Source organism: Pyrus communis, chromosome 17 (genome assembly GCF_041283825.1).
Source record: "Pyrus communis isolate YQ-2024b chromosome 17, ASM4128382v1, whole genome shotgun sequence".
NCBI lineage: Eukaryota > Viridiplantae > Streptophyta > Magnoliopsida > Rosales > Rosaceae > Pyrus > Pyrus communis.
Window position 1 is genome coordinate 4,917,242 of NC_142581.1, and position 16,781 is coordinate 4,934,022.

General features: G+C 38.5%; 3 protein-coding genes across 6 annotated transcripts; all 3 read left to right on the plus strand.

Moving 5' to 3' along the window:
* The first annotated feature begins 232 nt into the window (after nucleotides 1-232).
* Nucleotides 233-5,637, plus strand: LOC137749586 (proline-rich receptor-like protein kinase PERK8). Its single transcript, XM_068489707.2, has 8 exons — nucleotides 233-2,031; nucleotides 2,359-2,766; nucleotides 3,102-3,188; nucleotides 3,754-3,824; nucleotides 4,080-4,156; nucleotides 4,269-4,416; nucleotides 4,819-4,980; nucleotides 5,060-5,637. Exons 1-8 carry the CDS (start codon nucleotides 1,029-1,031, stop codon nucleotides 5,405-5,407), a joined length of 2,304 nt encoding a protein of 767 aa, XP_068345808.2. The 5' UTR covers nucleotides 233-1,028; the 3' UTR covers nucleotides 5,408-5,637.
* A 2,196-nt stretch (nucleotides 5,638-7,833) lies between these two features.
* On the plus strand, nucleotides 7,834-11,829 carry LOC137707866 (uncharacterized). Its single transcript, XM_068446797.2, has 9 exons — nucleotides 7,834-8,173; nucleotides 8,864-8,972; nucleotides 9,132-9,226; nucleotides 9,827-9,952; nucleotides 10,050-10,170; nucleotides 10,285-10,369; nucleotides 10,619-10,732; nucleotides 10,849-10,888; nucleotides 11,308-11,829. The coding sequence occupies exons 1-9, from the start codon at nucleotides 7,997-7,999 to the stop codon at nucleotides 11,458-11,460; spliced, it is 1,020 nt and encodes a 339-aa protein (XP_068302898.2). The 5' UTR covers nucleotides 7,834-7,996; the 3' UTR covers nucleotides 11,461-11,829.
* A 530-nt stretch (nucleotides 11,830-12,359) lies between these two features.
* Nucleotides 12,360-16,607, plus strand: LOC137708761 (isoprenylcysteine alpha-carbonyl methylesterase ICME-like). Of its 4 annotated transcripts, XR_015958103.1 has the most exons (12): nucleotides 12,396-12,882; nucleotides 13,094-13,170; nucleotides 13,704-13,773; nucleotides 13,862-13,942; nucleotides 14,150-14,224; nucleotides 14,662-14,763; nucleotides 14,868-15,005; nucleotides 15,306-15,371; nucleotides 15,484-15,627; nucleotides 15,781-15,871; nucleotides 16,057-16,333; nucleotides 16,404-16,607. XR_015958103.1 is itself a non-coding variant. In XM_068447914.2 (11 exons), exons 1-11 carry the CDS (start codon nucleotides 12,596-12,598, stop codon nucleotides 16,216-16,218), a joined length of 1,293 nt encoding a protein of 430 aa, XP_068304015.2. In that variant the 5' UTR covers nucleotides 12,360-12,595; the 3' UTR covers nucleotides 16,219-16,607. The 4 variants fall into 4 exon arrangements, 3 of the variants coding, with proteins under 3 accessions (XP_068304015.2, XP_088544534.1, XP_088544535.1); XM_068447914.2 differs by having other exon boundaries at nucleotides 12,360-12,882; nucleotides 16,057-16,607; XM_088688408.1 differs by lacking the exon at nucleotides 16,404-16,607 and having other exon boundaries at nucleotides 16,047-16,228.
* The last annotated feature ends 174 nt before the right edge of the window (nucleotides 16,608-16,781 follow it).

The following is a 16,781-nucleotide window of genomic DNA, read 5'->3' on the forward strand; positions in this document are numbered from 1 at the left end:
ATCAAAATTTTACATGAAATCTCTATAAATCAGTTAAACTCTATAAAAATCCATAGATTTATAAATCCGTTAAAATCTCTCAAATTTCCAATTGAATACACCCCTTTAAAATTCAATTAGGAGAAAAAAAATGAACGAAAAATAAAAATTCAAAACAAAAAGATATACAGGAAGGAACAGCTAAGAGCCAATGAAGGCGTTACATTATGCTAAGCATAAAATTTGTGATCATGCTGTGAAGTAATTTTGCAATCATTGTTTTTGGCTGCCAACTGCAACTCTGCATGTGGAGTCTCTCACTCACTGGTCACTGGAGAGATAGAGACAGGCAAACACTCTACTTCCGAAGCAGCCCCCACGTTAACTCGCGTATTTTGTGGGTTTATAACTTTTTTCTCCGGCTCTTTTACCTTTTTCTACAAAAATATCAAATTTTCTCGGGAAAACATTGCGGCATTGCGGCAATTCCACCATTTACGAGATAGGTACGAATTTGCTCGAGCTTTTAGCTTCTGAGTTTTGTTTTTGAACTGTTTTAAAGATCTGGGTTGCTGGATTTGCCCAGTAAAGTTATGAACTTTGTAGTGTAGATCTGGGTTGCTGCATTTGCCCAGTAAAGTTTTGAACTTTGTAGTGTAGATCTGGGTTTTAAAGCTTGAAGCTTGCAGATGGTGGGTTTTTTTGATCTGATTTGTGCTCAAATTTTGGGGATTTGGTTGTTAAATTTGTTCTTTCGGGGGTTCTGTGAACTGGGTAGTGCTTAGATTTTGTGAATTTTGGTTGATCTGAAACTTTCCGGGGTTTTGGGAAACAGTGAAGGAGTTAGAAGAAGACATTGGATTTTGCCTGGAAATTTTGAATTAGGGTTTTCTGACATTTGGGGATTGTATTTTTGTAATGTAATGGCATCTGTTGTATAATCATCAGTGAAAGTCACCATTGTTGTCATTGAATTTGGAAAGTTTGGTGATGGAATTGATATAATAAGCCAAAAATAAGCAAAATTTAGCTTTCAATTCCACACAAACATGTCTTCAACAACCTCACCTTCTCCAAATTCTTCCCCTTCTGCGGTCCCACCAACTTCACCTCATACCTCGTCACCACCCCCATCAAATTCTTCAACTACCCCAACTACTACTGCAACCCCTTCTGACGCTTCACCTCCCCCTGCCCAATCTCGTCCTCCAGTATCATCAGCTGCTCCCACTCCAAAATCGTCACCACCGCCGTCAACTCCACCACCAACTTCACCACCGCCTTCCACGCATCAGGCTCCACCGCCTTCCACGCCTCAGGCTCCACCGCCTTCCACGCCGCAGGCTCCACCGCCTTCCACGCCTCAGGCTCCACCCCCATCGCCTCCGGCATCACCCCCGTCATCACCTCCTCCAGCATCACCACCACCTTCGCCACCAGCTGCCTCTCCTCCGGCTACGTCTGAACCCCCACCACCTGCATCAAAGGGTTCTCCCCCTCCCCAATCTTCCCCACCTCCAGCAGAAGCCTCACCTCCACCTAAGTCCACAAAGTCCCCACCTCCTCCAGCTGAGGTCCCGCCCCCTTCGTCCGCTTCTCCACCACCACCACAAGGAGAGGCACCAAAAAAATCTCCTCCATCCCCGACCGTCACTCCTCCTCCATCTGGCTCCAAATCTGCTCTTCCACCAGCTGATAACTCTCCCCCTGCACCCACGGTGCAATCACCACCTCCTTCGGTCCCTTCATCTTCTTCACCTCCTGTTACTTCTCCTACCCTGCCTAGTAGTAATTCGTCAAGTCCCACTCCCTTACCACAGAAGCCAACTGCAAGGTCAACCACTGGGGCCAATGTGACGTCAAATGCCACATCCGGAAAGAAAGGAGGGTTAAACACTGGAGGAGCTGTGGCAATTGGAATTGTAGTTGGATTCCTGGTGCTCAGTCTTGTTGTCATGGCGGTGTGGTACAGAAAGAAGCAGAAGAAAAGAAGAGCTGGAGAAAATTTTGCCTACAACATGCCTTCCCCCTTTGCTTCATCCCAGAATTCAGGTAACTCATTGAGCATGGACTACTTGAATGATATCATTTTCATTTTTGTTCGCTGACACTTTTTCAAACTTGCTTCATTGACAAGGAACCGTAGCAGCTGTTTTATACGAATTGGATGAGCTTGCTTATTAAAAATTGCTTTATTTTCTTGTTGATTTCTGCCATTATACTTTCTTTTAGCGCCATTAGTTCTTATACGACCTTTAGGCTTTAACATTGTAGAAAATCATGTTAGAAGTAAGCTTTTGAGTTAGCTAGCAAAGCTTTAGTTGAATGTGGGATGAGGTAATTGGATTCAAACTAATGAACTTTTTTTCTGCTCTCCAGATTCGGTATTTCTTAAGCCCTATTCTCCAGCTCCCCTCGTAGGAAATAGTTCTGGCAGTGATTTGATATATGCACAATCAGATGGTGGCGTAAACAATTCAAAGTCATGGTTCACATATGAAGAACTAAGCAAAGCCACAAATGGGTTTTCGAAACAGAACCTTTTGGGCGAAGGTGGATTTGGTTGTGTATACAAAGGTGTTTTGGAAGATGAAAGAGAAGTTGCTGTAAAACAGCTCAAAATTGGTGGGGGACAAGGGGAACGTGAGTTTAAAGCTGAAGTTGAAATTATTAGTCGAGTACACCATCGCCATTTGGTTTCCCTGGTTGGTTATTGTATATCTGAGCATCAAAGGTTGCTTGTCTACGACTTCGTTCCAAATGATACCCTTCATTACCATCTTCATGGTAAGTCTTCTGATTTTGAAAGCAAGACCAATCTAATATGTTCAGGAACAAAATTAGGGGGCTTGTGTTATATCCTGTTGGGTTTGATATAGATGTCTTTTAATTGAATTATTAACTAGTAGTCTTATAAGTGATGGCTACGTTAACCTGTGCCAAATAACTTGCTAATGCTGCAAATGGTGCTTGGTAATTTATGCTTCAAAGTCACTGCATGTAGTTCTCTTGTCTACATGGGTTAAATGTGGAGCATAATTTTGAAGTGTAATTCTCGTTTGCGTGTAAGTATCTTGTGAAAAAGTGTACCTCTTTTAACTTTCCTCTATTGAAAACTGCAGGTGAGGGCATGCCAGTTCTGGATTGGGCAACCAGAGTCAAGGTTGCTGCTGGTGCAGCTCGTGGAATAGCTTACTTACATGAAGATTGTGAGTTTATTCTTCTGTTCTCGACCTCCCAATTTCAGATTTGACTTTTCTAGACCTTGGTTTGTTCGAGTACGAACACTGGCAACTGTTCTATTATTTGTTAATTCAATGAACAGTATCCTTTCCTTTTGCCATAAATTTCCATTCAGTACAAACAGTGATTGATTCTATGCGACAGCCATTAGTCAATAATCATACAGAAACTAAGCGTAAGCGAGGGCCCTGTACATGAGAGTTTATGGTTCACACTAATTTCCAAGGCCTTCAACTCTCCGAGTAATATTAACAATTGGGAAAGAATTTCTTTGCTGTCAACACAATGACATCTTTCATACAAACAAGCTTCATTTCTGAATTTAATTGTGTTCTATGCTTTAAAGTTTTTATTTCCAATATGGTAACCGAAAGGCTAGTTATATAAATGAAATAAATCTTTATACATATAAAATTAGCTATTTTCACTCAAAGTTGTGCAAAGTTTGTTTATCCATCGCTGTATTTATTGTCAGGCCTTCGAGCATCTTATTCTCTCTTTCTCATTATTTTGTTTTGATGTGTTTATCAGGTCATCCTCGCATTATTCACAGAGATATTAAGTCGTCAAACATCCTTTTGGATAGCAACTTTGAAGCTCAGGTATGTCTGTTTATATAACCATAATTTTCATGAAAAAAAGCTTGTATTGGGTTATAGTGGTTGCTTGTAGTGCTTGTAACACAAACCATTTCCATCTACTTCTAAGCAACAGCCGTTTAGTAGCCTGATAATCATATATTCATGGAATGACTCCTCTTACAATAACTGGCAGCCAGAGCTTGGTTTTTCTGTTTCCGATTGTTAGTCATTTGATAGCAATTAATGTTCTAAAGATGAATTTTCTCTTACTAACAGGTTGCAGATTTTGGGCTTGCAAAGCTAACATTGGATTCAAATACTCATGTGACCACAAGAGTAATGGGAACATTCGGGTAGATTTCTTCACTTTATTGGATGAGGATCCTCCCCATTTCTTCAATCTTTCTATTCATGGCATCACTTGCTGTTCATACATTCTGATGAATGGAATTGTGTGATTTTTAGATACATGGCGCCAGAATATGCAACAAGTGGAAAGTTGACGGACAAGTCTGATGTTTACTCTTATGGTGTTGTGCTATTGGAGCTAATTACAGGTCGCAAACCTGTGGATTCTTCTCAGCCATTGGGTGATGAGAGCCTAGTTGAATGGGTAAATTCATAAACATTGTTGCTATCTCCCTGTGGGTGGTGGGAGTTATTTCTTTTCAAAAGTGCATCTACGCATATCATTGCGATACTGTTTTTTGCCAAATTCCAGATTTTTCTTTTTTCCATCAATTACGGAGGGGTAGAATTGTGTTTAGAATTTTAAAGGGATCAAGTCCAAAATTTTTATTCTCAGTTACGCATGTCATTACTGAGAATTCTCAAATGGCTCAAGTCAAAATTTTTAATTCTTACAATTCTCAAATGGCGCGTTTAGATTACTGCTTTCCGTTGGGCATGTTTGCGGTGGAGATTTTACCTGTATTGTGCTTACACTTTGATGGATTGTTGTGGTTCAATCTGGCAAAGTTAAGTCCTAGATTATAATAGCTAATTTTTCTTCCAGGCTCGGCCTTTGCTTAGTCAAGCACTTGAAAGTGAAGACTTCGAAGGGCTGGCAGATCCAAGGCTGGAAAAGAATTACATCGAGAATGAAATGTTTAGAATGATTGAAGCAGCTTCAGCTTGTGTGCGCCATTCAGCTGCGAAAAGGCCACGGATGAGACAGGTATTTACAAAATATTGCATGACACTCACCCACATTTACATGTACAGCAGATAACTAATAATCGTTGTTACTTTCCTAGGTGGTAAGGGCTTTCGACTCCTTAGATGAATTATCAGATCTCAGTAACGGAATGAAACCTGGCCAGAGCGAAATATTTGATTCTGCAGAACACTCTGCACAAATTAGAATGTTTCAGAGGATGGCATTCGGTAGTCAAGACAACAGTACGAGTTTTTTCAATCAAAGTCAGAGTAGCTGGAAAAGTAGAGACTCCCGAGAGCAAGGGTACCAGAATCAGAGAAGCTGGGCGAGTAGAGACTCTCGGGAGCATGGGGATCAAACTCAGAGCAGCTGGAGTCGAGACCAGAGAGACCCGAGAAACCCGAGTACTTCGATATCCATAGATAGATCTGGGATATGGAACTGAGAGTTCAACCAACTGTTTGAGCCAGGCTAGGCTGTGTTGTGTTGCTCATTTCTTGTAAATCCTACACATATCATATCATTTTTCCATTTATTTTTTGTATTCTCTGCTAACATGATTTTGTTGCCAGGATCCCAATTTCTGTATTCTTTTTGTAATGTAGATGCATTGATACAGTATATTGTATCTGTATTTGTTGTTTTAATAGAAATATATAATTTTATTATTCTGAATTATCTTCTCTCCAAATTACTATGCATTAAAGTTTTTCCCGCTCTCAAAAAAGCAGCATGCGTCTATACCTTTCTCGGCCGTGTGACTAAGATTAAGATAAGATAATATGCAGGCTCTACATGCAATAACGGTGAAAGCTGTATCCGTATCTCCTAGTTGTAGATGACTGACACTTGTATACCTTTCTCCGCTTTTAAGTTAAGATCAAAATAAAATGCAACTGTGTGGGCTCTATATGCATTAACGGTGAAAACTCTACTTCTAGCAGTCTACGTCAATCTCAACCGGTTAATCTTAATCTAATTAAAGTTTTGTGTTTGATCCTCTCACCATTAAACATTTCTTGTATCAAAAGCAAAAACGAAAGGCAAACATGTCAACCACAAACTAATAAGGGTCTTTTCATTCCAAGTATAAAGGGATGGTTGGTCCTGAGTCCTCATTCAAAGGGTAAACTGTCATTTAACCCCTTGAATTATTACTCTAGTTGCAATTGACCCCATGAACTATTTTTTTGGTAAATTAACTCCCTCAACTATTTGAAATAAGCTAATTGACCCATTGTCGGTAGATTTCATCCACTATTTCGTCAAATTCAAAGGAAAATTAGTTTTTCCTTCATCAATTCTTACTAGTCAACTATAACCAACAATGTAATTATGACATGTGAAAGGAAAAAAAAATAATGTGTAATGACAATGTGAGATGGTCCTTTATGTAAATGTTTGGTTTTTTATGTTTTCTCATTATGCTATAATTATTTTGTGTCCATGTGTTAAAATTTTATTGGTAGTTATAGCTAACAAGTAACAATTAATGATGAATGACTAACTTGCCCTTCAATTTGATGGAATTAATTCCGCAATTTAATGGCAAGGGTTAATTGACTATTTTAAATAGTTCAAGGGGTTAATTTACCAAAATAATAGTTTAAAGGGTCAATTTTCAACTGGGTTGATAATTCAAAAGGTACATACTAGATTAAGGTTCTCACAGAATTCCCGAAATTTCATTTTTGGTTACCGTGTTTAATTTTGTTTATCAAACTGTGTTATGGGCAGTGGATTTCGAGGACATGAAGAAGCTAATGAGAGTGGAAGAAATAAGCCAATTGGAGTGTGTGGTTGTTGCAAAGATGGGCGATATGGATGGTCCTTGTGATGCTTTTAGAGGTTGCCAAGCAATTTTCCACACCTCCTCCTTTATTGATTCACATGGTATCTCCAATTAGTTGGTGAGTTTGTCAGGACAGTGTGTTCGTTTACTTGCACCAGAGTTTGATACTCATTCCAGTGGATAGACTAGTTTAGAATAATTTTCTGAAATTTTGTGCCTATATATGAAACTCGGGAACAAATGACATTTCTTGAAACTGAAGGGGCAAGAAATGTTATTGAAGCTTGTTGGAGGGCAGCCTATGCAAAAAGATGCGTCGACTAGTTACTTCCTCTCTTCTAGCTGCCATTTGGACTTGAAGAAGCGAGTCAAGCGACTATGAAGACAATAATATCATTTTGATGAGTTTAGCTGGACTAATTAGGAATTATGCAAAGAAAATAAGGTATACAAATATAAATATATAAATATTTGAGGCCTTTTGAGTGAATTTTGTATTTGATAATTAGTCACACCAAATAAGATTTCTAACAAATTCATAATTTTATTGTCATCGCCATTCTAAGGAAGGTATCTTGCAATCTAAATATAATTTAAATTTTTTTTTATAGAATTAATGCATGATGAATTTTTTCGAGTGCCAAGAAGAGCTTCCAATAAATAATCATGACAAAGGGAAAGAAAATATTCAAAACAAATTGGTAAAATTAAGAGCTCGTTTGGATATGCTTTTACAATGACTAAAAATGTTTTTAGGGAAAATATTTTTAGAACCAATTCTTAGTAAAAATGTAAGTAAATCCTGAAAGCACTTAAAGTGCTTCCTGGAAGAAGAACATACCTGATGTTTCTTGCAAAAAGCACTTCAAGTGTTTTTGAAATCCAAATTTTTTTTCTTCTAAAAACGCTTTTAATCATTCTAAAAACACATCTAAACGGACCATAAATCTAGAAATTATTGGGCTTTCACTTTTGTTTTCTTGAGATCCAAAAATTATTGGACCTGATAGAAAAACATCAAACCCAAAAGGCCAACTCACCTAACAAAATTAAGAAAACGTCCTCCAAACGACGTCGTCGGGCATCGAAAGAAAGGAATAGGAGTGGAGAGTTCGGTTGCGCCGCAAGAAAACTAACCAGTACAAAACGACTCCCTCTCTCTCTCTCTCTCTGTGATCGGAAGAACGAACGAACGGAATTAAACCAATCAATCAAGCGATCGAGAAATCAAGAAGTGAAGAAATGGCGGAAGAGAGAGAGGACCCACAGCAGCTGAAGAGAGTGGCGGCGGCGGCCTACGACTACGAGAACGACCCCAGATGGGCCGACTACTGGTCCAACATCCTCATCCCTCCTCACATGTCCTCCCGCAGCGACGTCATCGACCATTTCAAGCGCAAGTTCTATCAACGCTACATCGTCCGTCCTCTCTCTCTCTCTCTTCTTTATGCAGTTTCTTTAATTTCAGTGATTACCCTGTATCGATTGGTTGTTAATTAGCATTTGTTTCTTCGGAATTTGGACTCTGAACACTTGAATCTCAATTGGTTTTCTTCTGTTTTGTGCAATTGGGGTCGGTTTTCCATTTGGGTAATTGTGGGTTTTGTACTCTGTTTCTTTGTTTGATGATAAGGGTTATTGGTTTTGCTTTCTCCGAGTACTCGATCTATACTGCTGGGGTTTTCTTTGAATGGCAAGATTTTACGTTTTGGGAAATCGAATTGGAGGTGCTTGAATGCATGCTGGCCCTCTACAGAACCTCATTCGAATGTAGGGGTTCGATTTTGGAAAGTTTATGCAGGATTCGGTAGCTCGTTCAATTGTTGATTCAGTTGACTTCTTTTCTTTTAGATTTCTGAGTATAAGTGAGATCTTGCTACTTCGTTTCCAAAGGAATAGTTTTTGACACATGAGTGCAACTTTAAAGTCAACATTTGGTTGAAGAATTATGCTTTAGGGATTTCCGTTTGTAGTTTTATCGTAGATTAAGAGCGCCTTGTTGGTATATGTTTTGGGGGAATGTAATTTGGTTGGAGATGCATGGATTTTGTTAGATTTTTCTTAATTCCGTGCATCTTAACAAAGTTTGTACTTGGATTTTGTGAATAGGATCCTGAGCTTATGGTAGATGCGATGTCGTCAGGCAGTTCTTCTCAGCCAAAGAGACCATCTGCATCGTCCCGGACAACAAATGACCAAACTCAGCCCCGTAGTGCAGGTTCGAATGCTTTAATTTTTTGGGTACAAAAGTTAGATTTGCCTAAATTGCTGTTTCCCTTGGAAGAAATGAAATTTATCTCAAAAGAAAACTCTAGTTGCCTTCAGTAGCCTGGAATATGTTGATTATAGTGAATTGACCTTGAATTGGTGCTTGTAGGTTCAACTCCCAGAACTCCAGGGACAGCAGCAGCAGCTCCTCCAACTTCTCTGCGTTGGGATCGAAAAACCATTCAGTTTTCTGTAAATGCTTGGGTACTGTCAAGTCTACTCATGCGTTGATAGATAGACACGAGTAACCTATATAAACACGCGTTTATATCCACGTATATACATAGAGAATCAGCTTTCTTTTATTTTCTTATCTATCTGTCAAACTATTTCCTTATAAGGTGTATGATGTTTATAAATCAGCCTGAATTTGAAGAAATGTCATATGACTTCTCGTAGTTTTTTTTGTTTGTTATTGACCATTCACAGTTTATCTTGTTCCCTTGCAACCATGTTGTCTATTGACAGTCTCAATAACCAGTTTTCTATAGAGTTTACGTTTTACTTTTTATTAACTGCTTATTCACTTCTCTGAGCCTGAATTATTCTATCTTTTGACTCTATGGTTTTTCAAATGCAAATAAACTGCTGTAATGTCATTCTGGTTCAGTTGGGCAAGGGTCTTTCTCTGTGACAACTATGTGTGCTTCTTTTGGAATCCAAAACTTACTTCACCAATTTAGAGAAAAAAGTTCAAACTATTCATAATTTAGGCGTTAAAAATGGCCTCGTGCTACGTTCTGCTTAGAATTTAATAATTCTCTGTTGTTATTGGTTCAGTTTGTTTGTCTTTCTTCCCTGCAGGTGTTTCTTGTGGCTGTGCTTGCAATTTTCCCACTGGTGCCTAAAAACCTTTCAGATAGGGCGTATCGGCTTTCCTTTATGGGCACTGCATGTTCGTCTCTGTATTCCTTGTATTCGCTGTATGGGGTAGATATACTTTCTCATATTCAGTTGCTTTCTTACTTCATTAATTTGGATATGCTGCCCTTGTTCATATTTTATTAACGCACCCTTTACTTTTCAGAAACCAAGGGCTTGGAACTTGCAGGCTTTGCAAGTTTACTTTCAGCCAATAATCACGACTAAGGATTTTATCTACTTGATATACTGCATTACCTTTGTCACATCACATCTTTGCCTAAAATGTGAGCGTTCCTTAAATCCTCAAGTTAGCCTCATTTTCTTCTTTCTATGTTTTCAACCTAAGTTAGCCTCATTTTCTTGTTATGTCTCGTTTAATGGTGCAATCTTTATTGCAGTTGCACTGATTCCCATTCTCTGTCGGGCTCTAGAACATGTTGCCAAGTTCCTTAGGCACAATTTTAGTCAATCCTCATTGTACAGGTAGAAGAGTTGATGTTTAACAATGTTGCTTGATATTTTCTTGTGGTGTTTGAATCCAAGTTTATTAAGTTGAGAATTGGTAATTCTGAGTGCTGGGCATGAGGATTGTATTCAGGATTCTTGTAGTACTTTTACTTTTGGTTTGATGTTCAATCCAGTCTTACTAAATAATACCTTTCCGACGATGAGTTGAAATCTACTTGTGTTCTTTACTAAGCAATCTATTTCTCTTTCTGTCATGGTGAACAGGAAGTACCTGGAAGAGCCTTGTGTTTGGGTGGAGTCAAATACAACTACCCTCAGCATACTCTCTTCACACGCTGAGGTTGGAGTTGGCTTCCTTCTGATTATATCATTGTTCTCGTGAGTTGCTTGGAACCATTTTCTCTGCTGCTTTTTTCTGGTCACAGAAACATTCTTATTCCATTGTTATTGCTTTTGACTTCAAACAATTCGTAATTTGTGATGTATATTTGTAGGTGGCAGCGCAACATTGTACAGGCATTCATGTACTGGCAGGTGTGTTTCTGTTCTTTTCTTCATCATTATGGTTATGGAATGGCATCTTTGTTCCTGAAGCTAAATTCTTTTCGATTATATTGAACACACACACACACACACACACACCACAAACACACAAATGGATACAAGCACATGAAAGTATGCACCGAGTTAGTGCCCCTTGCGTCACATTTCAAACATTGTTCTTCTCAATAATTATAGATATGAAAATATCATATTCTGCAAGAGTACGGTCAGTTGGCAAGTATTTTTTGGTCATTTTAGGTCAAAATCTTGGTAATTTTGGAGTCAAATAAGTATTAGTGATGTAAAAAAATTGATTTCTGTATTCATTTTTTGCAATATCTCAACCTTTATCAGAATTCAGAGCCTAATGAATTTCCTCCCTCCTTGCCTCCTTGGAACACATTTTACAGCTATTGAAGCTCATGTATCATGCCCCAGCAACTTCTGCCTACCATCTGAGCGTGTGGACTAAGATCGGAAGGACAGTTCATCCCCTCATCCACCGCTATGCTCGGTTCCTGGAAACTCCTCTTTCTGCTGTTCAGAGATGGTGGTTGCGGTAGAGAGTACTCGGAGACTCGGAAGAAGAGGATGAGACTCGGAAGGACGTCGATGGAAATTTCCTTGAATTGCGATTCAGGAAAAACTGACGTCTGATACACTGAATTTGTCGAAACTGTCGTTTGGATTCTAGATGGATAGAAAGTATATCTACCGAGGTGGTGTCGATTCTCTAGTTTTACTTCGAATTAGGGTTCTCAGTTCTCCCTACAAGTTTTATAATGCTCCGGAGTATACGATACTTTGAGGGTATTAATCATTAAATATTGTTTTTCGTGTGTGTTTAACTAAAATTTTAACCATAAAAGGGTTGAAGCTGGAGCGGAGATGCTCTCATCGTTTACATAAAGAGAAGCGAATCTTTGATCTAATTCTTTTTTATTTATAAATATTATCTTATATGTTAAATAAATATATTTTATCCAATTGAAATAAATGAAGTGGAAAATGAAATAATTGAGCAGCAAACTTGATTATTTCTTACACGACTTGTTAGATTGACAGAAAACGATACAAAATTAACAGATTTTTGATTAACCTGTAATTGAGTAGGATTGTTATCGGGGGTCATCAGTTATAAATCTGATAAGATAACGTTGTCAAATCTAAACATCAAACGAGATAATTTTTTGCATGACGGGTTTTATCCGACACAAAACAACACGACTCGTTAACAAATCATCAAACGAGATAATTTTTTGCATGACGGGTTTTATCCGACACAAAACAACACGACTCGTTAACAAATCGGATATTTAACGTATCATCTGTTAAGAATCTATTAAAATAACGAATTTAACATGTCACATCTAGTTTAAATAACGTATATGACACAAAAACGACACTAACACAACGACAAATGCTTTCGCCACTTAAGTACACAACTGTAAATCGTGGGCCTGAATATTTATTTCATCGTTACTTTTTATGCATCTTTAATTTTTAATTTCTGGTACCTTCCAGGTTCCAACGGTTCGAGGCTTCGAGTTCTCAACCGCGAGCTTCAAAATTAATGGTTTAACGGTAACTTAGTGAAAATGTTGCCAACCGAAATTAGCAACCAGTCACCAAAAAATCCTAAAAAACATTTTCAGATCCATTTCTTTTACTAAATATTGGAGCTATCATCCAGCAGCTATGGCGTCGGAAACCGATCGTCTTCTCCGGCATTCTTTCACTTCCGAGGCAGACTACATGGCGGAAGATGCGCAAGCAGCGACGCCCATCCTTTCTGGGTTTTTGAGCTATCCTGTTGCTAATACCAATACATCAAGCCACAAGAGGCGTCGCAGGCTCGCCAAGAAACAAGCCTCCGCCGCGCCTCCGCCTCACCGGCAGCAGTCGTTCAGCCACGACATTGGTCACGCTGCCAAAGAGACTTACTTGATTACTAGCCTCAGCTTCACGCTCCTTCAATGCCTCGGGTACCTATTCTTCTTCTTCTCCTTCTTCTTTAGCTCCTCCTATCTTCACCTTGCTCAATTATTGGACTTCAGCGCTGTTTGGTTGCCGAGAAAATTGTAGGAAACCGAAAGAAAATTGAAATGTAGGACAAAAAATTAACCAGCCTAGCAAATTTGTGAATTATATCGAAGTTTTGTGTTCGATTATTTCTAATCATTTATTTTCATTCAGGCTAGGCTATCTGTGGATCACAAAGTTACTTGCTCTTGGTTGTTATGCTATATTACTTATGCCCGGATTTCTTCAAGGTGTGTGTGTTTATGTAACTACTTGGTATTACATAGTCATTGCCCGTATAAATCGTTCCCCTTTTCGTTATCCGTTTTGAATTTCGTCAAATAATAGTATCCACTGATCAAACTTATAAGAAAATTGTCGGTTATCCTGCGTAAAATCGAAAAGCTTCCGCTCGGATGCTACCACATTTGATGAGCTTCGCTGTCGTGATTTGTTTGGTTTGTTGCTAATCGATGAAAGAACTTGCCACCTGGATGGGATTTTGCACCATCCAGATCATCTAATCTTTCAGAAAAGCTCCAAGTTTGATTACTGTTGTTGATGTATTTCAATATTCTCGTCTCTAAGACTTCAGTAGAGTCATCTCCGTAGATTTCACACTACCGTGCCATGATATTCTTTGACGTGACCTACTTCCTGAACGTAGATTTGTCTGCTTAACATGATGAGAGTTTCTGTTTTTATTTGTTTTGTTCTTTTAATGTAGTGAATAGTCAGCTGTGCATTTGACCGGAATATAACTTGTTTGTTGATTTTTCTTCAGTTGCTATATGTTATTTCTTTTCAAGCCAGGTCCGGCGTAGTATTGTGTATGGAGATCAACCAAGAAATAGGTAGGTTGATTTTGTGAAAGGAATTTAAACAGTTGATTGCGATTTTGTCAACTTCTGTGCACTCATTTATGTCATGTATCATTTACAGGTTGGATCTATATTTACCTGCAAATAGTGATGGAAAAAAACCGGTAGTAGTATTTGTAACTGGTGGGGCCTGGATTATTGGGTGAGTGATTTTAAATAGATGTGAGCTGTTAGCTCATCAATTCTTATAAGTTTTGTTCTTGAATTAGTACAACGGCCTGGAGATGATATTCTCTTCGTTTTTTGGGGTATCATGCAAAACATCTTTAGTTGAAGTTTCTGGTTATATATATGTGGCCATTTATTTAGTTGTTTGACATTAAGTTTCTATAGTTTCATGCTGGTTTAGGTATAAAGCTTGGGGTTCTCTTTTAGGTCTGCAATTGGCAGAAAGAGATATCATCGTGGCATGCATTGATTACAGGTAATTTGTTTTCGTTAAAGCAGTACAAATTGTAATGCACGATTTCATTAACTTGCATATGGTGATCTATATGAAGTATTTGAAAAAAAAAAAATTCTTGGGCAGTGAATCATTGATAGACTCATAAACACCATGTTCACTGTGTCTGATTATTAGACCGATACATTAGCACATTAAAGTATTCTTTTCCGTTCAACCAAGCTGATCAAACATGGCTAATTGGTTAATTTATGCCTTGTTTTCTGTTTCCCATATAAAGAACCAGTCACTGAAGCTTGAGCACGTTCCATGATCTAAAAGTAAAATGAACCTTTGGTTTTTTATAGTTCATTGTGCACGCATTGAAGACTTGAATCATGTTACTCAAACGAACAGTTTACACATCCGTTATGTCCTTTACCCTATAAGTGTTGATATGCAATATATGATTCTTGCAGAAACTTTCCCCAGGGTACCATCAGTGATATGGTGAAAGATGCTTCTCTGGGGATCTCATATGTCTTCAACAATATAGCAGATTATGGAGGTGACCCTAACAGGTCACAGTCTAATATTTGTTCTTTCCTTCCCTATGCATCTCAAAACTGGCTGAGTATATATATTTATTTATATGTTTTGGTCCTTTTGTGGTTGTTTTGAGTAGAATCTATCTAATGGGACAATCTGCCGGTGCACATATTTCTGCTTGTGCTCTCTTGGATCAAGCAATCAAAGAATCCAAGGGAGAGAGCATTTCTTGGAGCGTCTCCCGGATAAAGGCGTATTTTGGTTTATCCGGCGGGTAAGGTTTATTTGTTGCATTATCATGAATCAAGTGAAACTTTAATGAATTTAGTTCGAATAAACTCAAATTCTAGAAACATGGATATTGGTAAGCATGGGATATGATAGTTGAAAGAAATCCTTCCATCAGATCATGTACTTTTCCGTATAAACACTACAGTCTGCACTACACTCACAGCTTGTTGTAGCATCGAGCTGCGGAGACTGATAACCAGTCATTACTTTAGTACCATGTTGATAGATCTATTGATTTATGGCAATGGATGGGTACACTAATTTTCTTATATGCTCCTCACAGGTACAATTTGTTCAATTTAGTTGACCATTTTGATAGTCGTGGACTATATCGTTCCATCTTTTTGAGGTACTAACCAAGTGACATTTTGCTAGCCACTCTTTGGTCTACTCCTATCAATTATTTTGTACTTTTTCCTGTTTGTTACTTCATGATGCTATTGTGGTGATGTGTCATGCAGCATTATGGAAGGTGAAGAATCCTTGCATCAATTTTCTCCTGAAGTTAAAGTAAAGGACCCAAGCAATAGGAGTGCCGTTTCTCTCTTGCCTCCTATCACTCTTTTCCATGGAACTGATGATTATTCGATACCATCAGACGCTAGGTTAGAATCCCTTAATGTACATTAATATGGGATTTTGATCTGTATAATACTAGTTTAGGCCTTGAAGTACAGACATCTGAATACAACTTCAACTTCTCCACAGAATATATCATGGTGTGATATTTTCAGAAACTGATGCGTCTTTATATGCAGTAAAGTTTTCGTAGACGTGCTTCAAAAGGCAGGAGCTCGAGCTGACTTAATACTATATGATGGAAAGACTCATACAGATTTGTTTCTTCAAGTAAGTGATATTTCTGATGCGAGCCTTTTACAATTGTGACTGTTAAAAACTTATGGCCTCCATTTACAAATACTCGTATTTTAGTGCACTGATGCTTGTTAAAGGTTCTAATTCTTATAAAGAGATCTGAAGTAGGATATCGCAAATTCATTTCGGGGCATCTGACTCTTGGAAGCACTATGCAGGATCCTCTAAGAGGTGGTAAAGACAAACTGTTTGACCATCTAGTTTCCGTGATACATGCTGGTGATAAAGACGCTCTTGAGCAAGATGCTATGGCACCTCCGAGAAGGCGGCTTGTTCCAGAGCTCTTGTTGAAGTTGGCACGCAGCATCAGCCCCTTTTAGGCCTTGTACACTTGTCAGTGTTGATCACCAATTATGTCCATGCAAAGGAGAGGCTTCAATTAGCTCGCGGAGATCTATTTTTCAAAACACATTACGACATATTCACTTCGATGAGGTTGCTCCTTCGTAATCCAAGAGTTGAATATATGACGAACAAAGACTGGTAGCCTCAGATATATAGAGATGTCTCTCCTTGGAATCCAATTGTTTTAAATGATGGGAAGAATATGCTTTTGTTGTCCATTAACGTAGACTTCAACGCCAAAACACGCAGATCAGCGGCCTTTACTTGGTTTTTGTATTGAACATAATCCTTTTGTTGTTCACAAAACACTTGTTGCCATTCGTCGTTGTTTTAGGCAGAATTGTAAGCTTGTCTCTCGTTTTAACATCTTGTTTGCCTTTCATCATCTTGTTTGCGATCCTGAGTCTTGCGAAGCTTTCTCCATCGGTAGGCACTGCAGAAACCAGCAGCAGATTGGGGACTTGTGGGTTGCTGCAATTGTTCTCCCTTTTCCACAGTTGCAAATCCTCAGTCTTCACACACAATCGAAGCCACAGCA

Bases quoted from the DNA above. Each gene is read 5' to 3' on its own strand.
- LOC137708761 (XM_068447914.2), top strand. From the start codon at position 12,596: ATGGCGTCGGAAACCGATCGTCTTCTCCGGCATTCTTTCACTTCCGAG. The intron at 13,943-14,149 runs GTGAGTGATTTT...ATGCTGGTTTAG, and splicing joins GGTGGGGCCTGGATTATTGG to GTATAAAGCTTGGGGTTCTC. The intron at 15,872-16,056 runs GTAAGTGATATT...AGCACTATGCAG, and splicing joins ATACAGATTTGTTTCTTCAA to GATCCTCTAAGAGGTGGTAA.
- LOC137749586 (XM_068489707.2), top strand. From the start codon at position 1,029: ATGTCTTCAACAACCTCACCTTCTCCAAATTCTTCCCCTTCTGCGGTC. The intron at 2,032-2,358 runs GTAACTCATTGA...TCTGCTCTCCAG, and splicing joins TGCTTCATCCCAGAATTCAG to ATTCGGTATTTCTTAAGCCC. The intron at 4,417-4,818 runs GTAAATTCATAA...TTTTTCTTCCAG, and splicing joins ATGAGAGCCTAGTTGAATGG to GCTCGGCCTTTGCTTAGTCA.
- LOC137707866 (XM_068446797.2), top strand. From the start codon at position 7,997: ATGGCGGAAGAGAGAGAGGACCCACAGCAGCTGAAGAGAGTGGCGGCG. The intron at 10,370-10,618 runs GTAGAAGAGTTG...CATGGTGAACAG, and splicing joins AGTCAATCCTCATTGTACAG to GAAGTACCTGGAAGAGCCTT. The intron at 10,733-10,848 runs GTGAGTTGCTTG...GTATATTTGTAG, and splicing joins CTGATTATATCATTGTTCTC to GTGGCAGCGCAACATTGTAC.